At 31.6% G+C, this 24674-nt stretch overlaps 3 protein-coding genes across 8 annotated transcripts in view; 2 read left to right on the forward strand and 1 right to left on the reverse strand.

The window, feature by feature from the left end:
* The window catches only part of LOC125836542 (nuclear transcription factor Y subunit A-7-like), a 158952-nt gene extending 144404 nt beyond the window's left edge, over window positions 1-14548 (forward strand). For 2 of the 5 annotated variants that reach the window (XM_049515716.1, XM_049515715.1), the window contains exons 2-7: window positions 8706-8791; window positions 9501-9564; window positions 10335-10480; window positions 12421-12528; window positions 12619-12783; window positions 14049-14548. In XM_049515716.1, coding sequence (XP_049371673.1) covers window positions 9537-9564; window positions 10335-10480; window positions 12421-12528; window positions 12619-12783; window positions 14049-14234 — 633 coding nt within the window. In that variant the 5' untranslated portion in view covers window positions 8706-8791; window positions 9501-9536 and the 3' untranslated portion in view covers window positions 14235-14548. Of the gene's footprint in view, window positions 1-8705; window positions 8792-9116; window positions 9395-9500; window positions 9565-10334; window positions 10481-12420; window positions 12529-12618; window positions 12784-14005 lie in introns of those variants that run through there. The other 3 variants (XM_049515718.1, XM_049515719.1, XM_049515717.1) reach the window with 3 other exon arrangements.
* On the forward strand, window positions 1270-6683 carry LOC125836539 (E3 ubiquitin-protein ligase DIS1-like). 2 transcript variants are annotated; one of them, XM_049515713.1, is made up of 4 exons: window positions 1270-1583; window positions 2888-3120; window positions 3861-4247; window positions 6059-6683. In XM_049515713.1, the coding sequence occupies exons 2-4, from the start codon at window positions 2911-2913 to the stop codon at window positions 6377-6379; spliced, it is 918 nt and encodes a 305-aa protein (XP_049371670.1). In that variant the 5' UTR covers window positions 1270-1583; window positions 2888-2910; the 3' UTR covers window positions 6380-6683. The 2 variants fall into 2 exon arrangements, with proteins under 2 accessions (XP_049371670.1, XP_049371669.1); XM_049515712.1 differs by lacking the exon at window positions 1270-1583 and having other exon boundaries at window positions 1868-3120.
* Window positions 14549-16193: 1645 nt separating the features above from the next.
* Window positions 16194-17871, reverse strand: LOC125836385 (40S ribosomal protein S25-like). The gene is made up of 3 exons (XM_049515560.1): window positions 17767-17871; window positions 17530-17664; window positions 16194-16418 (listed from the first exon to the last, which is right to left on the reverse strand). The coding sequence occupies exons 1-3, from the start codon at window positions 17869-17871 to the stop codon at window positions 16305-16307; spliced, it is 354 nt and encodes a 117-aa protein (XP_049371517.1). The 3' UTR covers window positions 16194-16304.
* Window positions 17872-24674: the final 6803 nt, after the last annotated feature.

The raw sequence follows: 24674 nt of genomic DNA on the forward strand, positions 1-24674 counted from the left end.
TGTGGTCTCTTAGGATAACAGTAGGAGCATTTTTTATCCCAAAATATAACGAAGGATATAAATGGTCTATTTCATAAAGTTCGAGGGCAATTTTGACCCTTTTCCGTAAAGAATATTAGTAAGCGAGTAAAGAATGATTTGGGTGGGTCCCTATGCATGATTTAGTAGACAAGTCAAACAATCCAGCTACATTTGTTGAAACAACTACAGTTAAAGGTACAGAGAACAAGGTTTACGTGCCTTGGTTTCGCGGAACCAACGTCAACAATAAGAAGAACTATTTTACTCATTTGGTGCTTCTGCTTCTTATTCATCTTTGTATGAATCAACAAGACCTGCTTCTACTACTTGGATCAACCCTATTTCCCATTATCATCTCACATGTACTACTAATCTCTCATTTAAATTTACATGGTGAAGGACAAATTAGTAATAGTTAGGGACTATTCCAGGTCACCGTTTGAATTTTGAGATTCAATTAAGTTTTTATATAACTATAATTTAAATATTTTGAATTATCAATTATTGTGGGGTACAGTGAAGAGTATTAATTACTACACATAGTTGTCAAACATGTAAATTTTATTTCTAGAAGCGACATATTGTCAATACAAAAGCAGTACCATAAAAAATCATCAACTAAAAGACGTGAATAATAGTACATAATACTATTTTTTTTTTGGTAAAATAGTAACCTTGCTAGGAAGGTGACATGTATCTTATAAAATTGATAAATGTGTTTGCGGGTGACAAATATATCGTTGAATTAATCGAGGTGCAATACCACATTATAAAAAAAGTAGTAGGAATGTGTTGTACTTCTTGTTTTTTTTTTTCGTCTTAATGCATGTTATACGTGATTTATGTCCATTTTTTCCATTGCTTGCCTTTGTCTAGGTAATGTGTTGAAAGAAAAGGAGAATTATTAAATCATCTTACTTGGTTCATTTAAAGCTATTTTCTTATTACAAAAACCGAAAAAGAAAATGTTAGAAGGAAGTGAGTTTCTTACTTCTTTTTTTTTTTTCTTTCTAGTGTTTGATAAATAAGTGCTAAAATAATATTGTCTCAATAACATTTTATCTGTAATTTAGCAAAAATTGTACGTAAGTGGCGAGAATTGATGGTTCCGTGGACACTGGACAACTAAAATTAGAAAAGATAAATGCCAAGTAACAGAAATTTGGGGTAAATATTGAACACAAATAAGTATTTATCCAAAAAAAAATAACGCTGGAATCTAGGGGCAGTGTATCTCTCTTCTTCTCCACCAAATCCAAATCCCCCCATTTGGCGCCTACTGCCTATTTACTAAACCCTGTTTGTCTTAAGTTCACATTCAACTTGCAAACGCAGGCGGGCCCCTAAATTTTCCAGTTCCCCAAATCCTCTTCTTCTCTCTTTTGTATTCTCTCGAGATTTCTCTCTCTTCTCCTTGGGTTTTAAATTTGAAAATTGAAATCCCTTCATTTTGAATTTTGAAAAAAAATCCAGGTTAATGGCAAGTCTTCTCGCTTCTTCAGGGTTTAACCTATTTTTAATGGGGTTTTGAGTTTCTAGATCCGCATCAGCTTAAAACCTAGGTATGCATATTTCATTTCCCTTTTCAAAATGCCATGTAGTATATATTCTTATTATTTTTGGGTGATTTTTTGGTTTTCATTGGGTGTCTGATAGCTGCATTGGAGCTCGACTAATTCGGATTTGTGCGGGTTAGGCCCATTTGGGTTGTGCTTCCTCCTAAGATTTTTTTTTCCATTCCCATGTCTCAAAATCAAAAACTATAGTTTCATTCCTTGTTTCTTTTTTATTATTGCTGAAGGAAGATATTATTTTTCTGGGTTGTGGGTTTTACTAGAGAGTGCATATGTGGGTTTGTGAGAGAATTATGTCTTTCAGTTATTATTTTGAATTTGTTTTTGTTTTACATGTTCACCTAGTGGTGGTTATATTTAAGAATGTCTGGCTTAATTGATTGTGATCTTGTGTAGTTTAGAGACGATTGTGTTACTGTATCGAATGTGTCCGCTTGGATTGTTGCTCAATCTGCTTTGTTTTTGGCATTTCTATATTCTGAAATAGTTCGTCAATTTAGTGCTTTATTTGTCAAGTCAATCCACCCGGAGAAGACTTGAGAGCATGGTTGAGATCAATGTGAAAGTAAGAATGCCTAAAACTCTAAATTGTGTTTTCAGAAATTAAATCATTTTGAACCTAAGCAGATGAAGATAAGTAGACCTGGGTAATTTAATATTGTTTACTGTTGGTTTTTTGGTGTATACAGTGTTGGCAACTTAACTATAAATAATTGATTGCCTTTGCTTGTATAATGGGGATTTCTCTCTCTTTCTTGTTCTGTTACTTGGAGCCATGAGCTCTAAGAGAAAATCACATCACTAAAGGTAAATAAAACATCATTTTGGATGTTGTTGGATAAAGAGAATTTTAATATCCGTTTCTTTGGGTAACTCGGTGTGTAGCTTGATGGTCAAATCAATGAAGCTGTAATGAGCATGTGTTGTTGTTTTGCTGTGTGTAAGTAGCTTTGTGTCTTTTAAAGTTAAGTATTATGGGGCACCTAAGGGTGTGGCCTAGTGGTCAATGAAGAAGGTAAGAACCATTAGATCTCATGTTCAAATCCCAGCGGAGAAGTAGAATTAGTCGAGGTGCCCGTAAGCTGGCCAGGACACCAGTCATATAAAAGAAAGTTCATTATTCTGGATCCTGTCTGCTGAAACCAAATATACTCTCAACTGAGTTATTTTACATCATATGAGGTGTTACTGAAAATTTAAAGATGTATCTTATTATCAACTTCTGCATGCTTATTTTATCACCAACTATGGAGGTATATAACCATATTTGATGGAATACTCGGCATATGCAGGGATTAACAACATTATAAGAGCAATGACAGCTGTAAGTCCTTATTTTGATGACTTGCGATGTCAACCTGAGGTCATTCATCCTCCACAAAACGAAGACTGCACGGTCATTGGTGAACATATGAATGAGCCTGCTCAACATACAGCAAAACCTAATGTGACTGTTTCCAGTAGTGTTCGTGAATTATTGGAATGTCCTGTATGCTTAAATGCTATGTATCCACCCATCCATCAGGTGTGAATATCTGATTTTTTGCTGATAAATGCTGACATCCTTACTAGCCTTTGCTTAGTGTTACATACAACAAGAAAATGTTCTCTTATCCTCTTGCTCTTACAGATGTTTCAATCTTTATATAAACAAATGAAAAAAAAAAAGTAAAAGATAAGTTAAGGGGAAAAGGGGTAGTTTCGTCAGTTTCTTCTTTTAGAATAGTGTAGAATGAAGTTAATTTACATGTTCCTATTTATCTCTTTTATCTTTTAGAGACGTTAGTGAAAAAAATACTCCTCCATTTCAATGGTGGGTTGTAGATTACAAGGGTAGTGTGGACATTGTTATATTTTAATTTTATTTCGTCTATTGTTGGTCTGGAATGAATTTTATTTGGATAAACCTATAACCTGACCCAACTTATTTGGGACTGGGCCATTGTTGTCAACTTATTAATTTTTGAATAAATTTTACATATTCTGGAACTGTATAAAAGTAACAAGAAATCAGTTCTATATTGTCAAATATATTTAGAACGTATTTGAAATAGTCATTGTCAAAGAAACATTGTTTGATTCCCAATAGTTCCATTTAAACTGGAACAGAGGGAGAACTGATTCACACTTACTAACAATTAGTGGAGTGATATCCTTAATTCTTTGGCATATCTATTCTATTTATTATAAAGGATTGTTATCATTTTCTCTTGTTCTTGCATATGCAGTAGTTAATTCTTCTCTATCTCTTTGCCCTTATTGCAGTGTTCCAATGGTCACACACTATGTTCTGGTTGCAAACCTAGGGTTCATAATCGCTGTCCAACATGTAGGCATGAACTTGGTAATATCCGATGTCTTGCATTGGAGAAGGTTGCTGCATCTCTTGAACTCCCATGTAAATATCAGAGCTTTGGATGCATAGGCATCATTCCTTACTACAGCAAGCTAAAGCATGAGTCACAATGCTCATTCAGACCCTATAATTGTCCCTATGCGGGGTCAGAGTGCACTGTCATTGGCGACATACCATATATAGTTGCCCATTTAAAAGATGATCACAAAGTTGATATGCACATGGGAAGCACTTTCAACCATCGCTATGTGAAGTCAAATCCCCATGAAGTGGAAAATGCTACATGGATGCTCACTGTAAGTATGATTGCCCTTCTTCCATTCAGTTCATATTAGTTTGTGGTCTAAGTCTAATAGAAATTAGGCAGCTCTGACAAAAATTTATGATATGTGCTAGATTTGTGTATTGGAGAATGGTAATATTGTGATTTCTTTGCTATGAAGCATGGGCACATAGACTTTAGGTTGTGAGTTTGAGACTGACTAAGTCTTTTTATTTTAGTTTTTTCAGTTGAGATGTTCGAGAGTTCTATTTGACGTCCCTACTTTTTGTTTGTAATGATCGGGGGAAAAATATTACTTTTAAAATAAGTTCAGTTCGTTCATAAAATGAACGAATAAAAATTCCAAACTCCTCTTGGCTTTATTATATAGTGTTTTAAATTGGATGATGAGGAGACTTTCAGCTCTATTTGGAAGTCTCTATTAAGTTTGATGTATTGATAGCGCTTTGAAGGTTTTTGGTGCAATAAGTTTTTGTTGGATTGAGGAATAGTTGATTGATCACTCATGTGCTTAAAACTAAAACGGATAAGATTGACTCAGGATATACTCTTATCCATGAGATGATAAAAATACCAACAGGTGTACCCAAGAGGTTGCACATGAATGAACATATTGGTTCATAAAACAAATGAATAGTTTTTTTCTTTGGGTTAAAGTTACATAGCTAATTATATTTCTAATGACACGATCTTTTATCCAATTCGTGTTAATGCCTCCTTAGTGTTCATAAAATATATTATGTGAGAGTTCTTATTGCTAAGTGGTTATATGATTTACTAATTTTTGGGAAGAGCAAATGGTTAAGGTTGTTAATCCAGTTTAAGAATGCAATGCTGGAACCATATTGTAGTTCCGTGGTCTTATTCTTGAAGCCATAATTTTCCCAACCAATAGTTTTCTTGTTTGTCATATCTGGTGAAAATTTGTCTGTAGTGTTTGTTTTTTATGGGTCACATTATATGGTCAGGATATTTTATACTTTTAGCATATTGTAGCCTTTAATTTTGGAGAAAATAGAATGTGGGAGATGTGGGTAGCAGCTTGGTGGTTTTTTATTTTTTTTATTTTTATGGTTATACTTTTAGTTAACGATTTGCATGATTGTATAAGCTGGAAACCCTTCAATCTTTTGTCTGAAACACTGTATACTCTTATCTCAGTGGTAAGGCATTTGGCTACAGAAATGGATTTGTAATTTGGCTGCCCATTGCAAAATGACTGTTCTTTTGGGGAGCCTTTAGAATCTGGATGATCAAATACTTGGCATCATATTTACAGCAAGGGACATGATAATCTGAACAGATTAGGGGACCTTTTTGTAAATTTTTCTTTTGGGGAGAACCTTAGCCAGGAAAAACTTTGAGCAACCTTCATCTTTGCGCTGCATGCCTTTTGGGGGTCTCTTTCTGGAGTGAGTAGGTACAATAAGTGTACTAGTAATTGGAAGTCAGAATGGGAGAGCATTCATCTTAGGATGAGCTTACTACTTAGATGTTTTCAACAATCATCCGTTCCGCACTTGGCTACCCAGCTAAAGACCCAATGAATTTCCCTATTGGTCCAGGTCATTTTGTGGCAAAACGGATTATTTATGACGAAGAGAATGAGCTTCAGAGAGTGATGCGTAGCTTGTCGGATTATACTCAACTGGTTATATGTTATGATGCAACCTATTTTGTGCACTTCCCTTGTCACTGTGTGGAATCTAACACGGTGGTTTTAGATGATTTTAGCAGATATTATTGCTTAATTTTTGGTCCTATACCTTTTGTGTTTATATCTGAATACGTCATAAATTTTTCTCTTGTAAAATTTTCCTCCAGGTTTTCAGTTGCTTTGGTCAGTACTTCTGTTTACACTTTGAAGCATTTCAACTTGGAATGGCACCAGTTTATATTGCATTTTTACGTTTCATGGGTGATGATGAATCGGCAAAGAACTTTAGCTACAGTCTTGAAGTAGGAGGCAACGGAAGGAAGCTGATTTGGCAAGGGGTACCTAGAAGCATCAGGGACAGTCACCGTAAAGTTCGAGACAGTTTTGATGGCCTCATCATTCAACGTAATATGGCGCTCTTCTTTTCTGGTGGAGACCGGAAAGAGTTGAAGCTTAGAGTTACTGGTAGGATATGGAAAGAACAATGATGTCCATTGTAGCAGGACACTTGTAGTTGTAGTAGTAGTAGTAGTAGTAGTACTGTTTTTGTCCAAGGAGTAGGTTTTATTCATCTAGCAATCAGTGAAGTCTTCTGATCAATGTATTTTCTTGAACAAGGAGCAACCTCTCTTTGCCTTGTCCATGATTAAAATACATAAGTGAGAAGGCCTAGTCAGCTTGTAGAATGTGTCTTGCTGTCTAATGTATTCTACAGTTAAAGATGTGTTCCATGAAGTTCTCTTTATTGCAGAAATCCTGTTTATTCTATTTCAATTAGTTAGTTAACCAAAAGTGGGAATGGTATCAGTGTTGGTTTTGGAGTTTGTGATTCAAAAATGTTAGATTAGGTCTTAGGCCTAACTCACACCCCAAAAGCTAGCTCAAATGGAGGAGGATTGCCCAAGCCTTATAAGGAGTCCACTCATCTCATTAACCACCGATGTGGAACTTTTTGTCATTCTTTAACAAAAAATCAAGAGTAAGGGAGCTATAGCTGGTGCCAAGTATATAAAGCGCAATCTATCTCTAGCATTAACTTCAAACATATTCCTTTAGAAGCAATAATTAAGGCATTGTTGGATCAAAGTAGTAGAAAAAGTGCATTTTTTATCGAATAATAATTATAGGGACATTTTTGAACTAAAGTATTAATGGAGAATATTTTGTTCAATTTTGCATAGTTTAAAATTATTTTTGATTAATTTTCCGTAATTCAATGCGTTGAAAAAATGACTATAAAGGTATAATAGGGTTTAAATAATTGAACAAGTAAAGATGTTCATTCGGTGCAAATCATTAGTATCATTCTTGAACTATTTGCAACTTTAAAATACTCATTTACTTGATTAACTTAAATACATTTCCGATCTTGCAACATTAGTGAAACATACCTCTAAACTCTTAGTTTAAGGGTGTTTCCAACACTTCTCTCAATCTTTTATTATGAGTCTCATGCTACTACAAGCGTTTGAACTCACTAGTTATGTCACGTGTCAGATCAAGTTAGTCAAATAAGAAAATATTTTTTAAGGTTTTTGTCGATAGTTCGAAGACGAACCTAAAAATTTAATGTATTATAATTCTAACCATGCTTATTTGTTATTTGCAGAGAAAAAATTTAGAACTTTTTATTCTTGAATTAAAGTTTTATATTTAGTTTAAACTAAAGACACTTGTCTAATAAGGAAGTAGGAAGATTGGGTCAAATCCACTTCCACGTGATCAAATATTGAATGGAGTAGATTCATTATTCTACTCTCTTTTTTTATTTTTCAAAACAAATTTATTTAGCTGACAATACCAATCTAGTCCCCACATAAACTACTGGCTAAAATTGCAACTGCTTTTTCCCTGCCAAAGATTTGGACCACTTCTGTCTTTTCACTCCAAGCCACATATATTCTGTTTACCATTTTTTTTCCTTTTTCTTTTTTCTTCTTATATAGTATAAAAAACAGATTAAAAAAAAACATGTGTTATTCCTTTTATAGTTTATGCATTATATTATGCTGTCTGAATTTTCTCCAATTCTTTTTTCTGTTACCCTAAAATTAAGCAATTTAGTGAGACTAATTTTGAGTATCTACCAAGTTATGAAACATGTATTTTTCTGTAGAATAACTATTTTATAATCTAATAAAATCAATATAACTTTATTTTATTTAAGGCAAGTTGAGATACAATAAATCATGTAATTAGAGTATAATTCATTTACGAAAAAAGTATTGAGACTATAATTTTATCATCAATTTATAATGGGATAGAGTACATCCTTTTATTGTTTTTAAAGGGATTTTACTTTGTATCAATTTGAATTAATTAATTATAATTAAAGGTCTTGAATAAACTTTACATTATATTTAAATTAATCAAAATTATTGAATTTCTAATATTATTGATTAATATTTAAAAAAATAAAGCTTTTAAAGAGAGAGAAGAAAAAACAAAAGGGTAGGCAGGCAAACAATCAATATGAATTATGAAAGGATATTTGAGATCTATATCATCAAATGAGGATATGAATTTAGATTTAATAGGTCATATTGACGTATGAATTTAGACTTGATACAAATATAAAATATCAGATGAATTTAAATTTAATCACTTCTTAATACAAATAAAATTCGGAAAAAAAAGGTAAAAAGAATAGTGAAAAAACTATGTCATAAAAACTCACACCACAAATTTTTTAATTTTTTAATTTTTTTTCAATCTATCTCCGACATTCACATTGAAGTCCGACTAAATTTTGATTCGCGCCTGACAAGTAAACAACAACAGTTACAAACACAGAATAAAGCGCTCTCTCTCTCTCTCTCTCTAGAGAAGGAAATTCAACAGAAAACACCAGAAATTAAAGCTGCTTATTGGTTTTCTATACACGAAGCTCTTCCCGAAAGGTAATTTTTCGTCTTCATCTATTCAAAAACCTACTCATAAAGTGGAATTTGGAATCGAAATTGAGAAATTGAGCTTCGTTATTTGTGTATTTTGCATGTGTAAAATATCATATTTGAGCTGTTTCACTATTCAGTTGCCTGTTTGCGTTGAATTCGATGTACGCCTTTTATTTGGATTTGATTCTTTTAATTTATTATTTTTTTGATGAAATTGAGTTTAGATGCTGAAAAGGTTGAGATGTAATACGCTGAATTCGTTAACTCATTGTATGATTAATTGAATTTCATTTAGATTTACATATTTTTGCAGAAAGGAATGGAAAATTGGATTTGAGCTTGGCAATTTCTGTTATTTGTTGTTTCCCTAATAATTAAAACTTTTTTCGTTACATAGTTAATTGAGTTTTGAACTGGAATGTGTGAAAAATCATATAATTTTAAGGCTTTTTTGTAGTTTGAAAGATGAAAAATATGAAGTGGGATGTATCTGAATTAATTTTACAAGTAATTTGGCTTTGTGGCATGGATATTTGAAGGAAATGGTTTTATGTGTAGAAATGTTGAGACATGACAATCAAAGAAGTCTGATCATTATATCTGAAGGTTGAATTTAAGTTTTGTAGTATGATTTATTTTTGCTCCTGGATGTATATTTTGTGGTATAGAGTGTGCTGTTATTTTGCTGATCCATCTTTTGTTAACTGCATAGGTTTGTTACTTTGGAGATTCTGTGGCAAGCAGCGGCATGACGTCCTCGCTTCATTATCATTCAGGTTATTTTATGGGGGTTTAGTATACTATTTTGTTGGCGGTATAGATTTGTTTCTCGAGTCCTTCACTATGTTGTGTTGATTGTGAAGTAAGCTTGATTCACATGTCTTTCATTACTAAATGATGTCTGTAGCCTTGCTCTTCTACACAAATAGTATGATACAAACCCTTCATCTCCTGCTAGTACAATCTGGCACATTTTTTTGTGTGATTCCTCCAGTTTTATGATATGAAGCACATTCATGACATCAAAAGTGCTGCTTGAGAATTTTTCCATACTATTGTGGAAGATTGTTTTTTTAAATAAGTGTTGTGAGAGATTATTAAGAAGATAAAGGCAGTTGGAAGAATTCTATTCTGCTTGCATCCTTCAGCTAATTTGGATGAAAGAAATAGGAGAATATTCTAGAATAGCAAAAGATGTAAAAAATATATACAAGATAATTCATTTGTTGTATAGCGAAGAATCCGGTTATGTATAGGTAGTCAAGATTCAGGAGTAATTGTTTGATGACACTGGTTGAACTGATTATCTTTTAATACATTCTTTTGATGCCTTCATTGTGTAGTTTAGACTTATCAAAATGAGTTGGACTTATCATGATAGAAGAAAATAAATTATTGTCTGCATATGCTTTGTTTCACATTCAATTTGTTAAGAACCACAGTAAACTCAGACAAAAGCAGTAGGAATTTAAAGTGAATTGGATATGTATTTTTGGTTACATGAACAAAAGGTTCTAATGCCTATGTTAATGCAATAAATTTTCAGATGGTAGTGAGAATGAACAGTCAGAAAATCAATCAGAGGCTCACAGCGAGTCTTCATCCCCTGCAGCTGGAATGTCTGTCCCTGGCACTGTAACACCAAATATGCACTATGTTATGCCCAATCAGCATGGCAATGGAAATTCTATGGTATATTTGATGCACCAATTAACTTCTACCGCCAGATTTCTGGAAAATCACTATTAAGTCCTGAATTGATTTCTTCTACTTGATAGTTATTCTTGCTGACAGACGCAACCCCCTCTTGTTCTTTCGATCAGATGTTATCCTATAACTGCTGTCATGAATCAATTAGGGGTCTCGTCAGACGTCAAATAGGTTATAAATATCTCAAGGATTAACTGATTGTAATAGGCATGTCGATATATTGACGATGGTTCTGTGAGTATTATCGTTTTGCACTTGTTAATAGGCTTCTTTATTTTGTGAGATGAAGTGCACATGTTCATATTTGGTCATAATAAAATAAGAGTGTGATATCGTTCTGATCTTCATTAGCAGAGACGCCACTTTGACACTTGTAACAGCCAATAGGAAACCGCGTATATTTCCTGCCCAAATAGTTGGTTGTGCAAAAGCCTGGAAGCCAAGTTGATAATAAATATCTTAATGTGGGGCATAATGGAGCTATGACTGTGCTTATGGATTCTTGTATCTAGAGATAAATTCATATGATGCAAAAGATATTATTTTAGACATATGAATGAATAGTCGGATGTTTCACGCGAACCTATAAATTGAAGAAAGTTGCGTATTAGATAGCATTGCAGAATACATTGGTGTCGTTCAGACTATTTGAGAAAGCAATAGGTGAGTATGAACCTAAGAAAAGGATATTAATGCATCAAGTGTCTTTAGTATTCCAAATGTATTCAGTAGTAGGATGGAAATATTTCTACTTATAGATTGTCATGTTGATACCTGGCTGATATAATAAGGGTTGATAGTCTCTGACGACTGACGAGGAATAAGAAAATTTGTATAATTCTTGAAGATAGGGAATGACCTTTTTGTGCTTATATATGAAATTGCTTTTGATTATTTGATGACTTTCTCTTGATAAGAGTTAGAAGTTAGAACCACTAATAAGAACATTCAGTTGCAAGAAGAAACACAGGTACCTGTGTAGTGTGTGCTTATGCAAATAGCATAAAGTTTTTGAATGGTGATGTTGTAACATTAAGAATACATATTTCATGACTTCTCGATATTTACGATCCATCATGGTTGGGTTTGTCAATCATAACTGAAGACCTTGTGATGGAGTTTGATTTTCCATTTTGGGCTTGTTTTCTGGTATTTTCATTGGTCTTGTAAATCAGGTATGGTTGGGTTAGACACAAACACTTTAATTATAATCTCTCATTTCTGTTTTAAGTAACATCCGGTTTTACAAGCTTGTGTTATTTTGTAACTAATTCTCTAGGCATTGCTTCGTTTTCAGATTGCTCGATCTGTTTGTCACTCTCTACAACTACACTTGCCACAATTTGGCTAAAATTTTCTTGTAGGTCTACTGGCCTAGAGTTTCATTTAAGGTAAGTCTTTGTCCTATAGGAGGGATACACTAGCAGAATTCTTTGTACACCATAGATAAGATGATCTGAATCAAGTAGACTCTTTATGCGGCAGCTTGAAGTATAGAGTTAGTTATATAGTAAACACTTGTTTAAATGCAAACCTTTTAAATTTTGCCATCTTTTCAGCTTTGTGAATGAAATTTTGTGCTACAATTGTTTCCAACAGTTGTTGAAAATCCGTTGTTCCCTATTTGGACCGCTGCATAAAGATTTTCCTGGATTATCCTGGAGCCAGATGTTTTATCTCCCTCCCTCGCTTCATTTGGCACACATAATAACCTGCAATCTTAAGTATTCTTAGTAGGACACTCATTTTTATTGGACAGTCTTAAACTAGAGGCTTCTGATAGAGATTGCAGATCTTTAAGGTACCAGTTGGGGAATATTTGAAGCCTGTTTCTATGCCTACTAATTTTATTTTTACGCTCTGGTGATTGGTTATATTGAGTCTATTTTTCTGATAATAAATCTGCATCGATTTTTCATTAGTTGCAGGCTCAAACAGCTTATCCATACCCAGACCCATACTATAGGAGCATCTTTGCACCGTACGATGCACAGCCTTATCCTCCACAACCTTATCCAGCACAACCAATGGTATTACATTTTCATAACACTTCTCATTTGGACTTCATCTATGAAATATCCCTATGAATTTGAGAGCTTAGTTGTGTCATTTTCTGTCAGGTTCACGTTCAGCTAATGGGAATTCAACAAGCGGGTGTTCCTTTGCCATCAGATGCGATAGACGAACCTGTTTTTGTTAATGCAAAACAGTATCATGGCATCTTGAGGCGTCGACAATCTCGCGCGAAAGCTGAGTCAGAAAAGAAACTTCTGAAAGCTAGGAAGGTATTTTGTCGAAAAATGTTTTTGTCTTGTTATTTCTTATACTATGTTGCTTCAGTATCCAATATCACAATTTACAGGCAACCTTGACAGCTTGTTTGTGGTTCATCTGTTGATTTATCACTTCCCACTGTTAAGTGTTAAATAGCCTTCCAGATGATTCATGTTTGTGATGCACATATTTTAAGTGTCTGCACATTTCTAGTGCTATTTTAAACACATACAGGGGTCGCTTGGTTCACTTACTAGTTATGTTAGAATTATATATATGAAGTATTATGCCATTAATAATAGATAGGGATTATTATGCAGTGAATAATGACGCGAGGGTTGTTACACATCAAAAAATAAAACAGGGATTCTTATTCAGGGATATCTACTATGAGAGCATCTTTTTCTATATACTTTTTGGTAGACCAATATTTGCATTCTATCCCACATAAAATAATACATAGATTTCTGCATAAGTTAGGCCGATATTAGTAGTGCACACTTTAATTCTGGAAATATAAATGCACTTTAGTAATGTAGAGTTCTATGTTGCAATCATATTTGTTACGCAGAATTTTATATCATGATTGGGTTTCCTTATGAGTCCCAACCTAACAACAAAACCATAAAATTTCCTTTACTAATAATATATATACTGCAAGTGAAGTGTGGATAGCAGAGCATGAAAGAGACAGTAGAGCAAGTTCTCAAATGTATATTTTTTCTGGACTGTAACGTTAATCTCCTCTATTTACAGTTGCTACGCGTAAAAATCTAAATAATTACTAGTTTACCATATTAGTTTCACATTACATTGTACAAAGGTTCTGATGCAACAAAAGCTCTTAATTCTAGAACATCTATATTCTATATTATTGATCAATTGCCCATCAAAGTTTAGATTGCTCTGATCTTTGGGAAACATAATTTAGATGTATTTTTCAAAAATAAAATAAAATATTGTTGCTGGGGAACAGAGTGATTCCGTTCCCGGTTCGTAATTAAGGATCTTTCTCCAAGCAAAAAAATCCATTTTCTCTATGATTAATATGTGTATGTCGAAAGTTATGGGTTCTGATCAATAATATCTTTTACTCCCAAATAAATAGCTCAAAGATGGTTATCAACTGTGCTGGAAACAGCTGCAAGATCCAATAGCATACAGTTGGTAATAAGGTGCCTTACACCATGATTAGAAGTTCTAATATCTGTTTCTGAGGCTATGTTTTTCCAGCACCAATACCTTGGGAGGCTCACAGTGCAAAATAATCTTGCAGCCTTACTTGCATGAATCACGCCATTTGCATGCATTGAAAAGAGCTAGAGGATGTGGGGGTCGTTTCCTGACAGCGAAGGAAACTGATAATCAGCAGAAACTGGATGAATCTGGTGATAAATCACACGTCAACTTTAATCTCGAGTCTGGAAAAGACAAGGTTGCTTCTTCAGAGAATGCCTCTTGATTTATGAAATATCAAGGACTTTGTGGACCATAGTATGTTGTTGCTGTTTGTAGAAACAGCAATGCTTTTGTCAAAGTAGAACTGTGGTAGCTGGGCAAAATCAGGGTAATTGTGACGTTCTGTATGTTTTATCTCAGTGTAGATAGTTCAGAATAGGCTACTTGTACAAAGTGGTCGATGGGAATATATCTCTAAATGCTGTATTTCTGAGCTTGTTTGTGGACGTCCTTTCTTGTCCTTTTGTAATTACCTTGTGATTCCTTCAAATGTTGTTATGGTAAGTGTACGAAATATCGAGTCTGAAATTTGAGTTATAACGTTTGACATTATGGGTGTGTTTGGTATGAAGGAAAATGTTTTCCTAGAAAATGTTTTCTTGGAAAATAAGTTGATTTTTGACTTATTTTCTCATGTTTGGTTGGTGAGTAGAAAATATTTTTCGATTTTTTTTTTTAGTGTTTGATTTATGAATGAAAAATGTTTTTGAAAAATTTCTTTTATTTTTACTAGAGTAGAAAAATATTGTTGAAATTGAAAATATTTTTTAAAAACAAACTTTTTTTTTTTTGGGGTGGGGGCTGGTAGGGGGTGCGGGGTGGGGGGGTCGAGGGTGGGGGTGAAAAATTGAAATTTTGAAGTTAAAAATATTTTTTAAAAACAAACTTAAATTTTTTTTTGGGGGGTGGGGGGGTCGAGGGTAAGGGTGGAAAAAATGAAATTTTGAAGTCAAAAATATTTTTTAAAAACAAACTTAAATTTTTTTTTGGGGTGGGGGGCTGGTAGGAGGGGTGGGTGGGGGTGGGGGGTGAGGGTAGGAGGTGGGGGGTGTAAAAAAATAAAAAATTGAAATTAGAAATATCTTTTAAAAACAACTTTTAATATTTTTTTGGGAGGGATGGTGGTAGGGGGTGGGGGTAGGGGTGAGGGTGGGGTACAAATATTGAATTTTAAAACAAACTTAAATTTTTTTATTTTTTTGGGGGTGGTTGGGGGGCTGGTTTGAGGGTAGGGACCAAATAAATTGATTTTCTCAACAATTTTTTTTTAATTGGAAGTTGGAAGAGAGTTTTGGAAAATGTTTTCCTTAAGTTTTGAAGGGAAGTCATTTTCCTTAAATTTGAGGAAAATGAGTTGATTTGGAAAACATTTTCCAAAACATTTAACCCAACCAAACATGAGAAAATTGGAAAATGTTTTCCTTCATACCAAACACACCCTATGTTTGGTTAGTTTAGGAAGATGAGCGTGTAGAACTGCTGGTTGATGGATTCCAATTTTCGAAGGTCAATGCATTCTGTGTCAATATCTCAGTTATAAGAAAGGTATCCACTGCGATTATTGATTCTTATGTCTTGCAAAGCAGCAGCCAGCAGGTCTTATATTCGTATCCTTTTGTATTTACTTCTAGATATTCCTTCACTGTGGATCTTGTAAAAAAGAAAAAGTTAAAATGTCAAGTGAGAAATTAGTGTTGGTTTAGAAGTTTATATCTACTGTGTTACTAATCAGAACTTCTCCATTAATTGCTCGGTGTAGAAATTCAAAAAAGCTTGTCAGTGGTATAACTTATATCAAAAATAACAAGAGAGTTGATAAAATATGGTATGGTTGAATCACGACCTTCCTTAACGTACAATTCTATAAAGAAACGTTTGCTTATTATTATCTACAGGTTCAAAACAAACTACTTTCATGCAGATTATTAAAGTATATGTGAAAGTTGTAAAAAATATTAATATACAAAAACTATAGTTTAAAAAAGTACAATGAATTGAGTGTTAAAATTTTATCTTGTATAAAGTTGAACCCATCCACAACTACACCGGTATTGCAAATAAATATTACTAGGAAATATGAAACAAATATTGTAAGATATAGAAATAACTCAATGGACAATTCATAAACCTTATACTAGAGGCAAGAATGATTTCAGCAAAAGATAGCATAATTTCAGAAGTACCAAGAATTCAATGAGTAACAAATCTTCAACTCATAGCACAAAATTGTCTTGACATAGAATTTCAAACAAAATGAAGGCTAATTAAACAACAAAGTCTAAATATTAAAGCCTTAGGTGTTGGTAGCCCGGGTGTAAATCTGCTGGCTAGCATGAGCAGACACCATCCTGATCAAACCTTTAGCCATCAATTCCCTAATTGCCTTCCTGGCAAGGGATCCACTAATCTGCAAATTCAATCAAAATGAACTAATATTAGCATTAAGAATATCTGCATATGGAAAATGCATCTGCAACAAACCACTCTACAATAAGCAACAACACCACTGCATTACAGCACAAGCTGAAATATGGATTACCAAACGTATGGTTCCCACATGAGTATTATAGAGAACCAACTACAGAGCTTGGATTTACATTTCAAAAAATTAGTGTAAGGTAAAGCTTTTCCAGTCAGTAATTAGCATTGGGTGTCTTCCAAGAAGAAAATATCAAACATGAATTCATGAAAAACTTGGACCAAGGGAAACAACAGAAATGCATTCATAAAGAAAGTTGTTGTCATTTCAGCAGTAAGCATTGCATGTAGTGCTCTAGTTTTAACACAACATAGTTGATTTGTTTGTTTTTCAAAACAAAACAAAAGTAATGTTTGGTTTGAAAATCAAATTGGTTGAGGAAAACACATTCAAAATTGTGAGAGACTATAATGGGTATGTTGTTATAAGAGAACTATGTGTTCATTCACTTTTCAAACCAAACATCTAGTTAATAAACCAAAATTTCTACATTTAACAAAATCAGTCATGTTGTTCTCAGAATAGAAGGTCCACCACCCAAATAATATCTTTGAATTCTATTTGTTTGGCTCCTCAAATTTTAGAATCTATATCTTGATCCCATTCTTTTCACTTTTAAGAAAATGATTTCATAAACAAGTAACTTTGAAAATGATTAATCAACTTGAAACAATCAAATTTCACCCCATAAAAGTTTGGTTTTTCCAAAGGACAACCAAACAATTCCACAAAAACAAACTATCAAAACCAGTTATCCCACATCCAAATTGGAGTACGCATACTATGTTTCAAAGGACTTGTGCTAAAATTCAACTAGAACTAAATCATTAGACTAATACACAAGTATTTAGAAAATCTATAACACCACAGTTCACTAGCTATGCTTTATAATTGAGTTAGTTTATAAACAGAGTAGAATCATTCGACAAGTTACAATTGATTAATTCGTTCTTGTAAGCAAAAAAATATTCACATTGAACAAAACACACTTGATATTCAATACATAACAACTAGATCCATACTTAAAGAATATACATACCCTCAAACGGTCAGAGAGGACGGAAGGGGTGATAAGCTTGTACTTGGGTGCTTCAGTGATGAGCTTGTCGTAAGTACCCTTATCGAATAAAACCATGTTGTTCACCTTCTCCTTTTGCTTTCCCTTGCTCCACTTCTGCAATTCCACATTCAAAACCCAGCATTAAAAACTCAAACTTTCCCTAGTTACAAACAACACAAATAAACAAATCATTAAAACAAGAGAAATAGGTATGACCTTCTTCTTCTGCTTGCCACCACCGGACTTGGCGGGCTTGGAAGACGGTGGAGGAGCCTTTTCCTTCTTAGGTGCCTGCAAACGAAAATCAAACACATCAGGCATTTAATGCTCAAAATACATACAACACTAATCACACCAGTAGCAGAGAAGCTTACCATTATCGCCGGAAGTTCTAGGGGTAAGGGGGTGGGGAGTGACGGAGGCTAGGGCAACAGAAGAAGGAACTGGAATGAAGAGAAAGGCGCTATTTCTAAACCTAAATTTAGGGATTCTAGGGTTTTTATTGGATCAGTTCGTATGGGCTTAATTTATTCTGGGCCGTATGGGCTTCACTCATCCGGCCGAAGGGCATGGATATTTTCGGGATCACTATTTAAGTCATACTTGTTGACTGTTGAGTATATTCAAGTCGAAATTATTTGTGTAAGATTATTAATCTTTAACTTCGGACTAAATATCTCAAATTTCATAAACATATGATTAAAGTTCATAAATAGTTGAATTCAACTGTTTTTCATCCTAAGCTTCAGCCATTTATGCTTGAAGTTCACCATATGTAGTTAGACTTGTCAAATCCTCACTCCAAACATCGCATATCTGAAGTTATTTTGAAGTGGATAGCCAAATAAAAATATTCAAATGGTGATATAGATTAAATAACGGTGTCCAAATAAAGTATTCCTAATACTTTTAACAATCATCAAAGTTCCATTGAGCCCATATTATTTGAAAATGCTTACTCGCTATTAGGGGTGTACATGGTTGGGTTGGTTCGGGTTTTTCAAATATCAAATCAAATCATTTGTGTTGGATTTTTGAATTTATAAACCAAATCAATAAAACTCGGGTTTTTCAACCTCAGATTTTTTTGGGTTTTTCAAATTTTCGAGTTTTTTCGGTAAAGTATTCGTACAAACATATAATGTACTTGTACTCCAAATATTTATTTAGTCCTATCAAAATACAACTATCTAAGGGCCCGTTTGGCCATGGATTTCTCAAATAATATTTGGGGAAAAATTTGACAAATAATGTTTGTCCATACAATTTGTTATTATTTGGCAAATATCCCAAATTCTCAAATGAGAAAAGGGTCAAATGCCCCCTCAAGCTTCAGTCATATTTCCAACTACACACTTAACCTTTGCGGGAGTCCTATTACCCCCTAAACCTTTTTTTTTAAAATATTAGTTCACCCTCAAACGTTGATGTGTCCACATACGTGAACTTACCTCCGTGAGGCGCGTTAAGAACGTAATAAAATGTCCATGTGGAGTCCAAATAAGCCTCCCAACAGTAACTTTACTCTTTATTTAACCATACATTTATTTTTTATTCTTTTCCCAATTCATTTATCTCCATCTCTTTTGTTTTTGAACAAAAGCTCTCTTCTTTGTTCTTCATCCACCATTTTCAAAGCTTGAATTTAGTTGTTGTATCTTCTCTAACTAAGATTGAATTTAGAGTTTGCAATTTTCTCGAATTTCATATTGAACAATCGAAATCTTCCTCAATTCAACAACTTGATTTTTTTCTTCACTTTGTGTTATTAGGGTTAGTAAGTAAAGATCTAACATTTTCTCAGAAGAAATAGTAAGTAAGCTTTCCGAGCAACGTCGGTAATGGAAGATCGTAGAGAAAAGGAAGAAGAACTAGAGATTAGATTAGAAAGAAGATCGTAGAGATTAGATTAGGAAGAAGAATGAGGGTCAATTAGGTTCATAAAAGGTAAAGGTAAAGTTTTGTGACACGTGTCAATTTGTGAGTCGTGTAAATTCATGAGGTCCACTAATATATACGTGGACAGCGCGTGTATACAAACATTTTTTATAAATCTAGTTTATGTGGACACATTAGCGTCTGAGGGTGAACTAATATTTTAAAAAAAAAGGTTCAGGGGGGTAATAGGACCCCCACAAAGGTTAAGTGTGTAGTTGGAAATATGGCTAAAGCTTGAGGGGGCATTTGACCCTTTTCTCATTCTCAAATACTAGTTTTTTCGATTATTTGGGCCAAATCTCATTATTTGGGATCTTTTAAAAATTGAAATTTTACACCAAACTTTTATCTTTTATAAACATACCCTCTATAGTAGATGTTTGCGTTGTATTACATAATTTTTTACATGAACACCAAAGTAGTGATAAAATATTAAGTGAATATGAAACTAATGATAAAAATGATGAACAATCGGCTCAGGGTAATAAAGTCATATATGCTTTGTTTACTTTACGATGTATGGAGTGATGTTTGTTGCACTCACTCCAAACTACCACATTGCTCACTACTTGTTATTTGTTGCAATAGAGATCCAATTGACTTGTAGTACAAACTTATGGTTAGTTTTGATAGTTTTTAAAACTTATGAGTATAAATCGTATTTTTTTAAAAAGTAAAATATATTCCCAAATACTATGGCTAAACACATGGTGAAATTTCATCCAAATTTTCACTCAAATAATATTTGCCAAAAATATTTGAAAATCTATGACCAAACGCTGGCCAAGTGTTTCTTAAGAAAATAACACAAAATATAATATGATTAATGACACTAAAATATCCAAATCTCTCTTTATATATATATAAAGTTGGATGTGACATCGCTGATGTGGCATGCTTCTTTGGCAAGATCTCAATTTATCTTCTTTCTCAATTTTTTTTTATATTTTTCTCATTTAATTTAGAAAAATAACTACACTTACACTTTCTCTCTCCTCACTATTACTCCACTATTAATGTCTTATGAATAACTTTTCTTATTTTTTTTTGGTTAAAACTTTTCTTTTACCATTATTGTCATCCGTTTTTTTTTTTTCCAAAAGGATTTGTTTGTTGTCTTCTCCTCTTTATTTGATTTAAAATATTCACAAAAATATTTAATTAAAATATTAACAAACATAAATCTATATATTCTATTCTACTTATATATAAGAGTGAGTTTATGATGGGACATTTGAATGTCCCATCATAAACTCCCTATATAATATTCTACTTATATTCTACTTATAAATCATTTTTTCTACTATATAATATATAATAATATATATTTATTTTCTAAGGGAGTTTATATAATATATAATATAATATAATAATAAATGATTTAAAATATTTAATATTTAAAATTCTACCATAAAATAGGTTGACTCTCAAAATTCTATCCGGATCACATATGTTGAGACAGAAAAAATAACATATATCATTTTAAAATTACCAAAAAAGTATTAAAAATAATAATAATTAACAACTTAAAATATCTGGAAGACATTTTAAAAGATTTAATTTTGTAATTTTATCCATATCACATAAATTAGGAAGTTATTTGAAAGTTACATAAAAATATTATAAATCACAATAATTAATAACTTAAAAAAAAAAAAAAAAAAAAGTGCAAATTTGGATGACTCTTCAAATTTCATTTGTGTCACATAAATTGAGACAACAAAAATAGCATATATTGCGTCCATTTTAATTTATTTGTCTTTTTTTTTTATATTTACAAATTGCGTAAAAATACTATAAATCACGATAATTGACAACATAAAATATGTTTTGAAAAAGATACAAAAAATTGCACTGATTCTTGAAGTTAATCTATCGTAAAAATACTATAAATCATGATAATTGACAACATAAAATATTTTAAAAAAATATACATATAAAAAATTTCGATTGATTCTTGAAATTAATCTATCGTTAAAATTTATGTATAAAATACAATAAATCGTGATAATTGACAACTTAAAATATTTATTAAAAATGCACAAAAAAAGAAATTGACTGATTCTTAAAATTAATCTATCAATGTCACATAAAATGAGACAAAAGTAGTAATATGTATTATTTAATGTCAAATTACTGAAAACTACGTAAAATGTATTGTAAATCTTAACAATTAACAACATTTGATTAACTCTTGAAATTTTATCTATGCTACATACATTGAGACAAGTGGAGTAATATATATTAAGTATTTATAAATTACGTAAAAATATTATAAATTACATTATTAACAACTTAAAATATTTTAAAATCATATTAAATTTAAATAACTCACTATATTTTATCTGTGTCACATACATTAGGACAAAAAATAATTGTTATTGGGCCCGTGCGTAAGAGAGTTTATGCCCAAGTATAATATATAATATTCAATGACTCCAAATTTCATTTGTGTCACATAAATTGAGACAACAAAAATAACATATATTGGGTCCATTTTAATTTATTTGTCTTATTTTTTTAATTTTTTTATATTTAAAAATTGCGTAAAAATACTATAAATCATGATAATTGACAACATAAAATATGTTTTCAAAAAGATACAAAAAATCCCATTGATTCTTGAAGTTAATCTATCGTAAAAATACTATAAATCATGATAATTGACAACATAAATGATTTCAAAAATAAATACATTTAAAAAAATTCGATTGATTCTTGAAATTAATCTATCGTTAAAAATTATGTATAAAATACAATTAATCGTGATAATTGACAACTTAAAATATTTATTAAAAAAACAGAAAAAAAAATTGACTGATTCTTAAAATTAAATCGTGATAATTGACAACATAAAATTGTTCAAAAATGTTGTATGTGGTAGTCTTATTGTGCCTTGAATAGCGTCAAAGAAAGTACAGGTTTGTGATAAAAAAACTTATTCCTTTATCCGCGCAAACAATCGCTTCAAAAACTTCGTTATTTGCCCCAAAACATACCATTTATGTTATTGGGCCCGTGCATAGCACGGGCAACAAAATCTAGTATCTATATATATTAAAGTTAGATATAGACAAAGTGATATGTCACCTTTTTATGATTAAAAAAAAAACTCATTTATCTTTTTTTTCATTTTTGTGATTTTTCATTTTTTTTTAATTACGTGTTATATTAAAAACTCCAAAATATATATCTTAGATCTTTATTAATTCTCATAATTCTAAATCATATCTTATTTTTGTGATTTTTCATATTTTCTAATTCATGTGTTATATTAAAACTCCATAATGCACATCTTAAATCATAAATTCTCATAATTCTATATCATATTTATTCTTACTAATTAAACACCATAATTTCAAATCAGTTACAAAAATTTTCCCTTTCTTCTCATATTCCATAAATTCACTTAATATTCATATACATATGTTACAATCCCCCATTGAAGGAGACTTCTCTATAATGTAAGTTTTGTTGAAATTCGGAGCATAGTAGGCATTCTTTATTTTTCATTATCATCAATTTGTAGTTGCGGGTTGGATTGTTATTGAACTTACAATGATGATGTGAAATTATTTTCTTAATTATTTTTTATAGTGTCATTATTTGAATTTATTTTTGCTAATCAAGATTTGGATCTGCAAATTATTGTCTTTATGTGCCTATATTGTCTTGGTTCTGTCATTTTAATTTTTTGATGGTTTTTTTCTTTTTAAATTTTTTGATTCTTCATATTTTATATCTTCTGACGTGATTTTTCTTTGTATTTATTCTACTTTCATTAGTTTGTTGAATGTGTCAAGACTCAAGGCAATTAACTTTTCGGTTAAAGCAACAAAAAAAAAAAGAGGTAGGATCAAAATTTCTTTTCAACTTGTATTTGATATTATAATTTTGATTTCTCACATAATATATAATTTTATTTTCACCGTCAAAAATTTATTATTGTCTGTTGACAATGAGTTTGAAAAGGATTTAGGGTAAAAGAAAGATTAGGGTATTAGCATTCTCACTTTTAACTTTTCGTAATTTTTGGTCTCATGTTCATTCATTTATTTATAATTTTTTCTTTTTTATTGTTATTGTTCTTGACTATGTTATTTTTATTTTTAGTGATTCTAATGTGATAACCTATTCATGTGAATGAACATAAAAATTCAAATATTTCTTTGATATGTTATATGTTGAATAAAATAATAATGTGACTCTTCTCTTTTATCAGGATTATCATTTACTAGTATAATAATAATAATGAAATCGCATAAAATAAATATTTTAATAAGTCATAATGAAAATGATCATAATTTAAAAATACTAAATCATGCTAAAATAAGTATTAGTTACATGACTAAATATTAAAGGAAATTAAAATTAGATTATGTATTTAATTGTCTTAACCTATGTAAAATTAAAGAATAAATATTCAATATTATTGTCATTCTTAGTGTTGAATTGATTTTATTTTTTTTGCATTAGTATTAATTTGATTTTGATTTAAGCTTTATTATAATTACCAATATCTATGGACTATAATCTTTATTGCGTCATTAAGAATTCTATCTTTCAATCATGAAATAATATATTAAAAGATAAAAACTATGAAAAAGTATAAGAAATATTTTAAAATTATATCAAAGTAAATATTTTTATGTATAAAATAAAATTTTAAAATTATATATATAATGTCAGGTTGATTTGGTCTCGGGTTGGTTTTTTTAGTTGAAACCAAACCAACCCAAATATAGTCGGGTTTTTTTTCCCAATACCAAGTCAAAACAAACCACTAGTCAGATTTTTTTTTCGATTTGACTCGATTTGGTTCGATTTTCAGTTCGATTTTGTACACCCTACTCGCTACGCATGTTAAACACTAATTACAAAACAAGTGTTCTTTAAATAAATTTTATTTTGATTTATATCTTAATTATGAAAAAATGACATAATTTAGTAGGTCCAATTCATATAAATAGTAAAGTAGGTTTACAAAATGAATTGAAAATAATTACAGTATTTAATAACTAAGGGTAAAATATGTATTGCAATTCCCCCTTTTTCTTGTCTTTAAAAAAAAGAGAGGGTATAATATGTACAAAATAGTAAATTATATTTTGATTTTTCAAACTGGACAAATAAAAATAAAATTTTATTTTTAGTATAGTGAACAAAATAAAAGTGGACGGAGAGAG

Source organism: Solanum verrucosum, unplaced genomic scaffold (genome assembly GCF_900185275.1).
Source record: "Solanum verrucosum unplaced genomic scaffold, falcon-dt-bn FXZP01000278.1, whole genome shotgun sequence".
Taxonomy (NCBI): domain Eukaryota; kingdom Viridiplantae; phylum Streptophyta; class Magnoliopsida; order Solanales; family Solanaceae; genus Solanum; species Solanum verrucosum.